The sequence below is a fragment of the Meriones unguiculatus genome, chromosome 8 (genome assembly GCF_030254825.1).
Source record: "Meriones unguiculatus strain TT.TT164.6M chromosome 8, Bangor_MerUng_6.1, whole genome shotgun sequence".
Taxonomy (NCBI): domain Eukaryota; kingdom Metazoa; phylum Chordata; class Mammalia; order Rodentia; family Muridae; genus Meriones; species Meriones unguiculatus.
The window spans coordinates 24702711-24716679 of record NC_083356.1 but is presented as its reverse complement, the minus strand read 5'-3'; the positions used below and the strand labels follow the sequence as shown (position 1 = coordinate 24716679).

The 13969-nt window shown below is 47.7% G+C and overlaps 1 protein-coding gene across 5 annotated transcripts in view; it reads left to right on the top strand.

The window, feature by feature from the left end:
* The window catches only part of Mroh1 (maestro heat like repeat family member 1), a 67798-nt gene that overhangs the window by 11696 nt on the left and 42133 nt on the right, over window positions 1–13969 (top strand). For all 5 annotated transcript variants that reach the window (XM_021658890.2, XM_021658896.2, XM_021658873.2 and 2 more), the window contains exons 5-10: window positions 3797–3928; window positions 4383–4545; window positions 4739–4837; window positions 8492–8643; window positions 9023–9163; window positions 9507–9599. In XM_021658890.2, coding sequence (XP_021514565.1) covers window positions 3797–3928; window positions 4383–4545; window positions 4739–4837; window positions 8492–8643; window positions 9023–9163; window positions 9507–9599 — 780 coding nt within the window. The remainder of the gene's footprint in view (window positions 1–3796; window positions 3929–4382; window positions 4546–4738; window positions 4838–8491; window positions 8644–9022; window positions 9164–9506; window positions 9600–13969) is intronic.

The window sequence follows — 13969 nt, the reverse complement described above, 5'->3', positions numbered from 1 at the left end:
TTCATCTCATTAGCTTGCAGAAGGACACATTGGTGAATCAAAAAAATTTAGGAATGTGCACCATGAAATCAGACAAAAATCACATATGTGTTTGACAGTGTCAACTGCTACAAGGATTAACATTGGGGTATGTTTTAAAATCCCCCAGAGTTCTTAGCTTTAGGTGTGTGCTGATGCCATTGTTGTAGGGGTGATGCAGCCATCCTTTTATTGTCATTGTTTGAGACAAGGTCTCTGTGTAGCCCTGGCTGTTCTGGAACTCACTATGTAGACCAGGCTGGTCTCAGACTCCAGAGATCTGCCTGCCTCTGCCTCCTGTGTGCTGGGATTAAAGGTGGACCCCACCATGCCCAGCAGGATGCAGCTGTCTTTTGAGCTTTGAGACACTTGGTGAAAGTCACACCTAATGGATCTGACAGTCATCAAGTTATCATTCGGCCACATTCAGGGTCATTCAGATCAGGGAAAAGGAGAGGTCACTGCTTGGTGACCCACTAAATATGAGAACCGTTGAACCAAATCTGGTGATGTACCAGCCTTTGCCCTCCCTTTACCTTGTGAAGCAGGTGTGGTCAGCATCCCACTTCAGATCTTCTAGGGAGTAGAACCTACCTTCTCCCTGGGAGGGTTCTTCACACCACACCATGTGCTCATGACCCACTTGAGAGCAACGAAAGGTTTTTTTGGTTTTGAGTTTTCTGTTGTTCGTTTTTAATGAGCAGATGGAAATGATCCCAGCAGGACATTTTCATTTTATCCAGAAATGAGACATGTCCTATACTTCCAGAGCTCATGACTACCTGCTTTCTCCTGTGAAGAAGCCCTTAGAGAGCCACTGAGGAGCCTAACCCAGATAGGCAAGGGTTAGTCCCAGTGTGGGTCATTACAAAGAAGCCCTTAGAGAGCCACTGAGGAGCCTAACCCAGATAGGCAAGGGTTAGTCCCAGTGTGGGTCATTACAAGACAGAGTTCAAACCAAGTGCCAAAGAAGCCATGCATATTTAAACTTTTAACAATAATTTATTTAATTGTATTTTGTATGCACTAGTGTTTTTGCCTATGTGTGTGTGTTTGTGAGGCTGTTGTATCCCTTGGAACAGGAGCTACATATAGTTGTAAGCTGCTGTGTGGGTGCTGAGAATTGAATCTGGGTCTTCTTGAAGAGCAGCCAGTGCTATTAACCTCTGAGTCAGCTCTCCAGCCCCTTGCTTCCTTTTATTTATGTGTAGGTATGTATGTGCCTGCTTGTCTGTATGTGCAGTAATGCATGCAATACCTGTAGAGACCAGAAGAGGGCACCAGAGTCACTGGAACTGGTGTTTGTGAGCCACCTGATGTGGGTACAGGGAACTGAACCCTGGTCCTTTGCAAGGGCAGCAAGTGCTCCTAACTGCTGATCCATCTCTCCAGCCTCCATATCTGCTTTTTTTTTTTCTTAAAGTTTATTTATTTTATTATGTGCACAATGTTCTGCCTGCATGTACACCTGAATGCCAGAAGAGGGTGCCAGTTTTCATTGTAGATGGTGTTGAGCCACCATGTGGTTGCTGGGAATTGAACTCAGGACCTCTGGAAAAGCAAGCAGTGCTCTTAACCTCTGAGCCACCTCTCCAGCCCCATATCTGCTTTTTTAAAATGTAGGCTCCGTTTATATCTTCCTTAGAGAGTCCAAGGTCACAGAGCCCGTCTGCGTCACCAGCCACTGGAGCTGCCCTGTTGCACTGCACTGAGCCCTAAGTTGCCAGAGCAGCATAGCCAGTGGATGGGCTGAAAGAGTACCATGAGAAGTCACGCTGAGGAATTCCTTTCTCCTCTTTGTTCTCTCTTTGAGAGGAGTCAGGGTCTTCCCTAAAGTACCTCCATGAAGGTGAGGAGAATTAGAAGCCGGAGAAGACCACGTAGTGGTCTTTGAAATGTTCCTCTAGGACCAAGAGCCTAGAAGAAGCTAGAAACATTTGCTGCAGATAGAACTGGAAGAGTGTTCTCCCTGTGGCGTCAGAGCTGTGTTCCTAGCTCCTAATAATTTTGATTGACTAAAAGCACATCAGTTCATATTCATTTTCTGTTCTTCTCCAAAGAAAGCACCAACAGTCCTTCCCCCTCCCCATGACATGCTGGCTCTGGCTCCTGTTAGGGAAGGGACTCTTGCAGGAACACAGTGTTTCTGGAAAAAGAAACGTGAACCCAGCCAGCTGAGGAAGTGGCTGTCTTCCTCTGTGACTGACCTAGAACCAGCATCTCAGAGTGCACTGCCCCCCTTCCCTGGGGCACTAACATCCGAAGATTCTAAAACCTCATCCTGAAGAAACAAAACAGGGCTGAAGCCCTTTCCTTAAACTGGCAGGCTCCTTGGCTCTGGAGCTACTTGTGATCTATGTCCTGGAATGAAAGTTGTATCCACTGTGGGCTCAGGAATGAAGGGTGATTGTAGTCCGTGCGACTGGCACCAGCAGCCAGCAGGCATACCTCATCTGCTTCTGGGCCAGGGGAGTTGGATATCATGTGTGCCTTTCTATTTTCTTTTTTAAATCATTTTTCTTTATCTATGTTTTTTATTTTATATGCTTGGGTGTTTTGCCTGCATGTATGTCTGTGCACCATATGTGTGCGGTGCCCAAGGAGCCTAAAAAGGGTATTGGATCCCCTGGGGCTGGAGTAATAGACAGTTGTGAGCTGCCATGTGGGTGCTGGAAACCCATGTCTTCTGGAAGAGCAGTCAGTGCTCTTAACTGCTGAGCCATCTCTCTAGCCCCATGTATAGCTTTGTTAACTGAAATATATTGTCTTACATAGGTCCCACCTGACCTGGTTACCTGCCCCTTCCCTGCTGTGGTGGGCAGCATGGCTTTGGGGGAGATAGTTTATGCCACCAGTGAAGAGGTGGTCCCAGTGCCTGAGGAACGCTGGCCTGTCCTGGGCCTGCCATTGTTGACAGCCATGCTACCCAATGCAGCCTACTCTGTGCGTACATTAGGTTCCTCCCACTGGGAACAACTGGAAGCCTTACCAGTAGCTCCTCCGTGTTCCTTTATATGGGCTTAGACAGTATCTGCCCCAGCCTTCCAGTAAGGTGGCGAGCTCTTGAGTCCAGGGTGACTCGAGAGCTGCCAAGATAAGGATGGACGGAGGAAGCTGGGCTCAGTGACACATGCCTGTAATCCCAGGATTTGAGGAGGCAGAGGCAGACAGATCTCTATGAGTTTGAGGCTGGCCTGCTCTACAAAGTGAGTCTGAGTCCAAGACAGCCAAGGGCTACATAGAGAAACCTAGTCTGAAAAACCAAAACCAAAAATAAAATAAAATAAAATAAAAATAAAAGGATGGACAGAGGACTCTGTCAAAGGATTAGTCCAGGAGACTGGATCAGTAGTGCCCACAGAGTGAACAGAGGATCATGGCTGAAGGAGGGCAGCGGTAGCCATGTTTGACTTCGAGCACATTGATAGCCCTAGGAGGGGCCTGGCTACAGAAAAAGATGATTCTAGGAGGGCATCTTATCCTTGTGTCTGAGAGGCCAAGTGTGGAAGGAAGAGGTGTTCTCTAGGGGACCCCGCTGGCAACACTCAGAAGGCGGAAGGTCACCAGCTCATCTGCTTGGAGCTTGCCTCACACAGAAGACTGCTCTTTGCCCTTCTAAAGACACATAGGCACTTAGACAGCCTCAGAGGCTCAGCCAGTACACTCTCCTTAAGGGCATGACCTTGCCTAGCATAGCCCTGTAGAAACGAAATGCACAAAGAGTGCCTGGATACTCAATTCACTTCTCAGGACATTCTCTGGGAACTTCTGTCCTCAGCTAGCTCATCCATACCGTACGAAGATCCTGAGAGCCATGGAGACAGTACTGAGCAGTCATATCCAAGAGCTGGACAAGGACACTGCTGGCGCTGTCATCCTCCTGGCTTCCAGTGAGATGACTAGGACCAAGGTGAGGGCCTCTGGCATGTAGCCTGGTGAGGACAGCTCCTGTTCTTTGGCCTCCATCCCATAGTATCTGGAACAAGGCTAGAGTTTGAGACCCCTTGATCCTTTGTACCCCCTAGAGGCAGAGGCTAAAAGCAGAGAACAGGGCACCTGAGCTCTTAGGATGGGGGTAAGAAAGCCATGCTCAGGCTAATGGCTACATGCAGCCCTCTTTATCACCAGGCCTCCTCATCAGTCCTTCCTGCCACACTTTGTGGCTTCTCCCTTAGGTATCAGGGCCACTACAGAAGGGAGGGAGGTGGGCTGAAGGTTATGCCATGTGGTCTCTGACCTGTATTCATTAGGAACCTAAGACACAGCAGCTTTTCCTTGTCCAGCCACCACTGAGGTTAGAGCATCTTGCTTGTGTCTCTTGAGAGGTTCAGGGAGAGGTCAACCTGGTGACTCTTTGGGTGCAGGAGCTAGACTGTGACTGGCAGCATGCTGCAAGCAGTGTCCTGGTGGCTGTGGGGAAGCAATTCATCAACCAGGTGATGGAGGAAGTGCTCAACAGGTTCCAGCCCGGTGTTCTGCCGCACTGCTCAGTCTTGTACACCCTTGCCAGCCTCTCAGCGTCCAATGGTAAGCGCCATTGCAATTCTGGTCCCTCGCTGTCCCTGAGTAGTTCTGGGGGTCTCCGAGGACTACCTGGGGTTCTGGTCTCATACCTAACCTGTGAAGTGCACCTCTGTGGGTCCCTTCCAAGTCCTGAGGGGAAGGGGTGGGCAGGAAGTGGGCTGGGCCTGCAGCCCCTGTGACAGCCTCTCTCTTACAGTATTTGGCATGGTTCCCTTTCTGCCATCCATCCTAAGTACCATGTTACCCATGCTGAGCATGGCCAAGCAGGACGCGCTGAGAGTGGTATTCTGCTATGGTAAGACCGTGGGCATTGCCCATCTCCTTCACTTTCTCAACCGGGGCCCCTTGTGGGAGGCTGCGTACAAACACGTCCTTTGTGTTAGGTGCTATTGAGGTGGGTGTGGGCTGCTAGTAAGGTATGGCTCAGTTGGCTGAGACCCTGAGACCCTGCTGAGGTGAGGCTGCGTGGGGCCTGCACTCACAGGTACAGCCTGTGCCCCCTTACTGCTTCTCTCTGATGTGCTGAGGACTTGCCTCTCTAACCCCTGTAGGCTATGACTTTGAATCTCTAATTCTTGTGCTAGAATTACTGATATATGAAGCCATTAGTGGATTTATGTGGTACTAGAGCTTGATCCCAGAGCTTTGTGGTATTCTAGGCAAACACTTTACCAACTGCCCCCGTCCTGTTTTGGTTTTGGAGACAGGAGCTTTGAACTTGAAATCAGTTCTGCCACCCCAGCTTCCAGTTGCTGGGATTATTGACTAAAGTCCCCCGGGCTCAGCAGGAGTACTCCTAGACTGCCTCCTACCTGTACTGTTCACACTGAGCATTCTTTGTCGCTCCTGGAAGACCCGGTAGTCCCGTGGCCAATCCTGAGATGGCAGGCAGCACATAAGTCCCACCTCTGAGGAAAGTCAGGTAGGAAGGTGGCAGCCAAATAAACAGAAACTGTGGCCAGGGGATAGTAACAGTTTGGGTAAGAGAAGATTACCAAAAGAAAGGATCTGTGACTAACATCCTAGGAAGATAACAGGGGAGAATGAACTCATGAAGCAAGAGCATGCCACCATCCATGAAGAAGCTGCAATCAAGCAGAGTAAAGTCAAGCTTTCTAGAAAAGGGGTGAGAGAAATGAAAAGCATTGTAGAATGAGGGGAGGTTGAAGAAACTTCTGATAAATATGGCAGAATTCAGAGTTGTAGAAAATAGGGAAAAAATAGAGAATAAAGGGCTATTGGGTAAGACCATGGAGCCTGCATTCCAGTGACAGACAGCTGAAAAAGAAACAGAAGGATGTGTGAAGTCCCACGACTCCATGATTAGAAGATCCAGCAGACAGAATGGCCATTGCACATATGCCCTGGACACCAGTGAGGAACTGGCATTCCCTGGTCTTTGGGAGTGCCTGTCCAATTGGCAATTTTCCACTGCTCTAGTAGAAGTCTGCACGCTGGATCATAACTCTACCCGTGCCATCTGACTGTGAGGGTAAAACAAAAGCTTTTCAGAGAGATGGGTCTTGGACATGTGTTTCATCCAGTCTTCCCCAGAGCATCTGAAGGATGTGGCAGTAAGAGGTGGTTTGAACTGAGATGGAGGATATCCAGGTGGTGGCAGTCTTATATGGTGGAAGGAGGCTAGGTTGAGTGGCCAGTAATGTCATTCTTCAAAGCCATGGGGTATTAGGGCTGTGTGGGTGACAAACATCTGCAGAACCAAGCAGACACCAATGTAAGAGGATCTGACTACAGGGACAGCAGAGCTGTATCAGGAGGACTGGTAGGTGTAAGGAGCCAGCTCTAAGCAGTGCCAGGCTGGAGGACACTCTTCTGTGGGAGAACCTGTGGCACTTACTTAGAAGATCCAGCTGGTGTCTGCTTCCCAGGAAAAGGAGTTTGGCATTAGGGGAGTGGACCTCTTTCACCCTGAGTATATGCAACTGATTAAAGCTCAAAATCTAACAAGTTGTGAGGATTTTGTTTCTGGAAATATGATCTATTACTTGGAAAAACATTCTTACCCCTGAAGACCACTCTTGACTAATATCCTTCTGATCTGAAGGAAGAACCTTGGGACTGAGAGGAGCTGAGGAGTCAATGTCTCCTGCTGCCCCCAGGCCCTTTGGTCTCAGTGTCAGCAGCCAAGAGTGGTGGGAGTTGAGGCCATTGTCTACCTGAATGAACCTCCTGGGGCCCATCCTCAGGGATAGGGGCACTGATCAGTGAGACTTTCACCATGGATCCTGATGGGAACAGTTTCCTTTTATTATCTCTTAAATTCTCTCTCTTCAGATTTTGTAACTGTGGTTTATCCCTGCATCAGTGAAGAAAAAGTTTATTTCTCTTATTGGATTGGATGGCAAAACGTGGCTGAGGCTCTGCTTCACAAGGGAGCTGAGTCAGGTGTGTCCTCTAGACACCATCCTGTGGTCAGCCAAGACTGTCCTGGGCACTGGCTTAGGGAGCCACTGACTATGGGTTGAAGTCTTAACATGAGCCTGGAGCAATGTTAGACACTATCACTTGCATGTCAACTTAGCACAGAGCGGCCTCAGAGCAGAAAAGATTTTGGAATGATCCAGTGCAGGCTATGAGACAACAGAATGAAGGAATAAAAGAAAGAACAAGGTATAAGAAAAGAGAAAATTCTGTGAGGGGAAAAAAAAAGTCTAAATAAAAGTATAAAAAAACTAAATTTTTGAGCCGGTTGTGGTGGCACATGCATTTAATCCTGGCACTGGGGAGGCAGAGGCAGGTGGATCGCTGTGAGTTCTAGGCCAGCCTGGTCTACAAAGCAAATCCAGGACAGCTGTGGAGGGTTCCCAAGCCCATGTGAGGGGCACACACCTGCTATAAAGAAGCCACCTCAGTAGTGAGGGGAGAGGAGGTAGCCTGAGAATCCTGTGGACAAGACCATGTACATTATGCAGAAGTACCCTACTGTGTGTCCCTGATCCGGGATGAGCCACTCCTGTGCAAAAAGAAATGGGTCAGTTTCTAGGTTCCTTTTAATGATCTGAGAATTAGCATTTATGTCAAGATGCCCCATTTACTACTCTGCCTACAAAGAGTTTTGGGTTGTGTGAAGGTAGCTTTGGCACAGTGTGAACCTTGAGGGACTAACTGGTTCTAGAAGGTGGGAAGCACAGAGATTTCTGCCTCTGTGCCCACCCCTGCCCCTGTTGCTCTCTCCTGGCCCAGACCCAGACCTGTGTCTTGGGCTGTAACCCCAGCCATATCTTTGGACTTTTTGTGTGACTACCCACAGTGACTCAGAGCCTCTGCTCTACCCAGCTGTGTCCCCATTCAGGCCCCAGGGAATGGCTAAGGAAGGCATGAGTAATATAATAGCCTGGCATCTTATGCCCATCCACCTAGGCCTGGTACCTGGTTTCCTCTTGCCCTTGCACTGGGCCTGACAGCCCTCGTGGTGTCTGTAGCAAGAGCCTGGGGGAGGGTACACAGTACTCCTTCTTCTTTCCCTAGGGGAGACATGGGAGCAAGGTTATTGCAGGGACATTGCATCAGGGCATTGCTGGATTGGCCCCTTCCTGAGAGCTGAGAGGGAGAATATATTTCTCTCGTCTTCCTTCTTCTGGTAGTACTGTGGCTTCCCGGAGCTTTCACTCACCCTCCATTCTCTGCTTCTGTTAAACACGGCTGTCTTCTCCCCTATCTCCTCTATCTTCAAGGACACTCTCCAGTCAGGTTTAGGGCCACTCTCCTATGCCTGAGCTTGTCCTGACAGACCTGTAGTCACCCCTTTCGTAGAAGGCCACCTTCTGAGGTTTCAGGGAAGACTTGAGGAGGACTCTGTTTACTCTGAGTCTCCACCGGGCCAAGTGCTGGTCTAAGTACCATGCAGACTGTTTTCAAGAGTTCACGGGCAGCACTGGGGAGCCAGTGTTTTTCACGCCGGGAGTTGCTCACCGTGTGGCCATCACAGCTCTGCAGCACTTCAGTGAAAGCACCCTGGAGTACCTGGCCAACCTGGACCAAGCCCCAGACCCCACAGTCAGGAAGGACACCTTTTCTACCGACATCTTCGGCGCCTATGATGTTCTTTTCCACCACTGGCTGCAGAGCCGGGATGCCAAGGTACAGCTATGACCTATCAGGGGCCAAGGCCCAGCCTCTGAGGCCTCCTTCTGCCTTTGCCCTTTCTCTCTGCCAGGGAGGTCCTAAGGGGAAAAGGGGCCCCAAGTTCCCCCCTAATGATTGGTATTCAGGAGGCAATGAAGAGCGCCTACATCCAACTGGAGTCAACCTGTTCTAAAGCTTGGTCTTGAGGCCTGGTCATTGTAGTACCCTGTGGCACACACTCTCTGTCTTGAGACTGTGTCCTACCTGGCCACCATCTGATCTCTTGCCATAGTTGCTGCAAAAAAGGACTAGTAACTGGTAGCCATCAGGCTTGCATGTTAGCCATGGGGTTCAGAGCAGTTAGCAGACGGGGAGACCTTTGCTGTCTTTTCAGCTCCGGCTTGCAGTGGTGGCAGCTCTGGGCCCCATGAGCCACCTGCTTCCCAATGAGAAGTTGGAAGAACAGCTCCCCAAGCTTCTCCCTGCAGTACTTGGCCTCTACAAGAAGCATGCAGAAACCTACCAGATATCTAAGGTATTTGTATGGAGGGAGGGCACAGCAACACCAGGACCCCTCATATCAGACCCTGCGGAAGCAACCGTAACTTCAAATGTGTTGGGTTATGAGGAGAGTGGCTTCCTCTCTGCTAAGCACTGGATGGCAGTGTCAGAACTCGCCCTCTACCTGCCATACTGACCCGTGACCCAGAAAACACTTTTCTTAATCTGCCCCCAAATTCTGGAGCTGTTCTGGAGGTATAGCTTCTTGGTTTGGGTATTAAAGGGTGTTAGTGTTCTCCTAGACCTCATCCAAGTCCTCACTTCCCTCTTGTGGGCAGAAGGTGGACTGAAGCCATTTCTTCCCCTGTCTTGAACAGAGCCTGGGCCAAATTCTTGAGGCGGCTGTGAATGTGGGCAGCCGCACACTGGAGGTTCAGCTTGATGCCCTCTTGGTGGCTCTTCATGCTCAGGTAGGCTGGGAGATGAGTACTTGGGGCGGTGATCTTGTGGGGATGGACTCTTCAAAGTGAGTTACCCAATGGGAGTGCAGGGAGCATGATTTGGAGTAGGGTGCTTCAGCTGCACAGCTATGGAATGGGCTTCCTGAGCACCACAGGGTGTGGCTTCCAGTCATAAGGCATTTGTGTAAGTGATTCAGGGGATTAAGTTTTGTTTTTTTTCTATTGCTGTGACAAAATACTGTGACTGTGACAACTTATAAAAGAAAGTGTTTAATTGGGCTTAAAGTTTCAGAGAGAAACATGGGGGTAGGCAAAGGCATGGTGGCAGGGACAGCTAAGAGTTCCTATCTTGACCTACAAGTAGAAGGCTATTTTAGTCAGGGTTCTCTAAAGAAACAGAACTGTTAGAGAGAGAGAGAGCGAGAGAGAGAGAGAATATGTGTGTGTGTATCTATGTCTGTCTGTGACTTATTAGCATGGCTTACAGGCTGTGGTCCAAATAGTCCAACATTGACTGTCTCCTGACAGAAAGGCCAAGGATCTAGTAGTTGTTCAGGCCAGAAGACTGGATGTCTCAGCTGTCCCAGTCTGGTGCTAGAGTTCCAGGGAAATCCTAGAGAGCTGCCAGTCTTCCGAGTCTTAGAATTCCGAGGAAGTGGGCTCAAACAACGGTGAAGGAACACCTTAGGAACAGGATAGATAAACTTTCTAGTGAGAGTGAGGGCAAGCAGGCAAAAAGCAAAAGCTTCTTTCATCCATGGCCTTTTATGTAGCCTGCTACCAGAAGGTGTGGCCTGGATTTGGTGTGGATCTTCCTACCTCAAATGATTAGACTGAATAGAGAGAGTTTAACTTTTACTTCACAGTCAAACTCAGTTGCTTGTTTTATTTTTTTTATTTTATGTGTATGGATACATGCTTGCACCATGAGTACCTGTGGAGGCCAAAAGAGGATGCCAGTTCCCTGAGACCTAGCATTACAGATAGTTACGAGCTACCATGTGGGTGCTGGGAATTGAATCCAGGTCCTCTGCAAGAGCAGCCAGTGCTCTTAACTGCTGAGCCATCTCCAGTCCACAGCTGCTTAGGTTTTACTTGGTCCTAGGTAGAGTTAAGCTGACAACCATTACAAAGGCAGAGAGACTTAGCTGGGAATGGGTGTGAGTCTTCTGAAACTTCAAAGCACGTCCTCAGTGACACACCTGTCCCAACAAAACCTAAGCAATTGAACCACCTGGGGAGTATTCAAACCTGTTGGCCTGTAGGGGGCGTTCTCATTCAAATCACCACATACAGGAACTCTTGGGTGGAGGCAACAGGAGTGGGCATCCAGCCTACCCCTGGCACTGAGGGCTAGTGCAGGAGGTCTCACAGGGAGTTTCGGCAAGGCTGTCTTGGTCCCCTAAGGAACTGAGCAGACATGGGGTGCTGTGAGTCACAAGATTCCATTGCAGGAAGTCAATGGAATCTATGAAAAGTCGCAGATGGGCATCCTCCCCATAGGTCAGGAAGACTGAGAAAGCTGCTGAACAGTGTGACCCAGCAGAGGGAACATGAATCAGTGGAACTTTGTGGCTAAGAAAAGAGTAGGAAGGTGGAAAGGAGCCTTGGTGGGCTTCTTTAAAAGAAAGAAAAAAAATCTCTGAAAGAAAGAAATTCATTGTGGCATATGTCTTTAATCCCAGCACTTGAGAGTCAGAAGCAAGTAGGTCTCTGAGTTTGCGGCCAGCCTGGTCTACAGAGTGAATTCCAGGACAGCCAGGGCTACAGAGAGAAACAACAACAACAACAAACAAAAACAAAAACAACAAGAACCAAATAAAACAAAACAGAATCATGAATTTTTCAGGAAAATTCAGATCTTATTTTTTTAACAAAAATTTACTAATTGTGTGTGTGTTGAATGAAAACAGAGACTTTTTCTTGGTGTAGCTTAGCCAAGAGCAAATTTAAATGTGAATTCTCTACTTTTTTCCCCTGTGTTTTCTGTCTATTTGTTGTAGTCTGTGGTTACTGGCCTGCCTCTTGTGTGTATTTGATATGTCCCTGATGCCTTTGGTTTTGCCTGCGTGGTGTGTGTTTCTCTTCTGTGTCTGTCCCTAATAATGTTCTTTGTTCAGTATTTATTGAACAGCATAAAAAAACATGGTATGGGAAAGGATTGGAGTACATTTTTTTTTACAGATATCTTTTTATAGTTTTACAGAGAACAAGTTACCCTGAATAGCACCCAAACCCACACAGATGTTATCAACTTATATCTACATGTTGCTTCCAACATTTATGGGGTATTTGTTTTGCTTAAGATTAGTTTCAACCTGTTGACTGCTTTCAACCAGTGATTACCACAACTTGTTATTCTGGGTCAAAGGCATAGAAGAATACGTAGTTTAAAATTAAAGCTGTGTGCTGGGCATGGTGGTGCGTGCCTTTAATCCCAGCACTCAGGAGGCAGAGGCAGGTTAATCTCTCTGAGGCCAGTGTGGTCTTCAAAGAGGGTCCAAGACATCCAGGGCTCTGTTACACAGAGATATCCTGTCTTGGAAAACATACATACATACATACATACATACATACATACATACATAAAGTTAAAGCTATGCATGAGCTTGGGTTGTAAAAGCTGACTACATGGGAAATTCAAGACATGGTAAGATTGGTTGCATTGTTCTCTTAAAGGCAGGTTCTTTTTTTTCTTTTGTAATGAGTATGAGTATTTAAAACATTTTCTAAGATTTATTTATTTGTTTTATTTTTTGGGTATGAGTGTTTTGCCTGCATGCATGTGTGTGTATCAGATGTGTGCAGCGCCCATGGAAGCAAGAAGAGAGCATTGGATCCCTCTTCTGGGGATTACAGAAGATCATAACACACAGTTGTAAGCCGCTGTGTGGGTGCTGGGAATTAAATCTTGGTTTTCCGGAAGAGAAGCTAGAGCTCTTTATTGCTGAGCGATTGTTCTAGCCCCTAAGTACATAGTCTTAAATGATCTCAAGGCATGTGATTAATTAGGCTGCATAGCCTAGCAAAAGTTCAATCTCTTTGAAGGCAAGAGATAACTTAAAAAAAAAGCGCCTTCCCTTCTCCCTCTCTCTCTGACTTTCTTCCTCTCTCTCATTCCTTTCCTCCTCCTTCCTTCCCTCCTTCCCTTTCTCTTTTTCCTTTGTCCCTTCTTTTTTGAATGAATAGATGCTTTATTCTAGAAATAAGTGGTTTCTATTATGCGTTTCCAGTAAAGTGTTCCTTGGGGTTTATTCTGATGCTGATAGAAGCTTAGCTCTGTTTCCTTGAGACCCTTTTTACTTCCAACAGTATGGGACTAGAAGCTGGCCTCTGAATCCTCTTTGATGACAGGAATGTGTGTACTGCTGTCAAAATCTGTATATTCCTGCTCCTAGGTGAGACAGGGCTAGAGAATGACCTCTTTGAAGAACTGGGTCCTGTATTCCACCCAGCATCTTGTGGGCAAAGGTATCCTGGTACTGGTCAGATGGCTGGTGTCCTTTTGTTCTACCAAGATAGAAATTAGAAATAGGAAAGAAGAAGCTTGTTAAGTGCTGGGCTTGGGCAGTTCTGACTTTTGGTTTTTAAAGTTTTTAAATTTAAGTCATACATTTTTTTTTTTTTTTTTTGAGACAGGGCCTTAGACAGGGTCTTAAATTTATAGGAATCCTTCTTACCTCTGCCTCTGCAATGCCACCACACCCAACTCTATGGCAGCTTTTGTATTCAGCATTTGATAGAAGCAAGCACCCTTTAATGTTTCATTTAGATCTTGAGCAGCAAGACCTTACCAGGAGCCAGTGTTTCAGCTCCCGGGCCTGGGGTGTGAGCGACTTTTGGCCCTAGAGCCCGTCCAGCTCTCTAGACCTAGGGCCTGCAGTGCCTCTCTAGCGGCTCTTCTTTCTATCCTTCAGCCGCAGCTCAACCCTCCCTGCTACAGCGGTTGGTCTTGCCCCTGTTCTGGCCTCTCTCCAGCTGTTCAGCAGTAAGCAGCCAGCTGCCTGGACACTTTTGAGCTTGGCCTCCAGGCTGCTCAGTGACCACTGCTGCTGCTTTGTTGCTTTTGCCCTTGTTTTCATCATACTTTCTCTGCTCTTGCTTTCCTATCACCTTCTCATCCCAATTCCTAAAAGCAAGCCAGAAAACATCACTTGAGGGAAGCCTTTTATTGGGCCTGTTGTTGCACAGACCATTTGGGTGTCTCTCAGCTGACTCACCAAATGAATCAAGCAGCTTACTTATATATGTACTATAGCCAGCAAACTTCTCCTGGAAATAACGGCTTATGTTCATAGGAATCATAGCTTTGGCTCTTTAGTACAAGTCACAGCAGTTCTTTTGTGCTAGGCCACCAGGGGACACATTTCCTCTCTGGC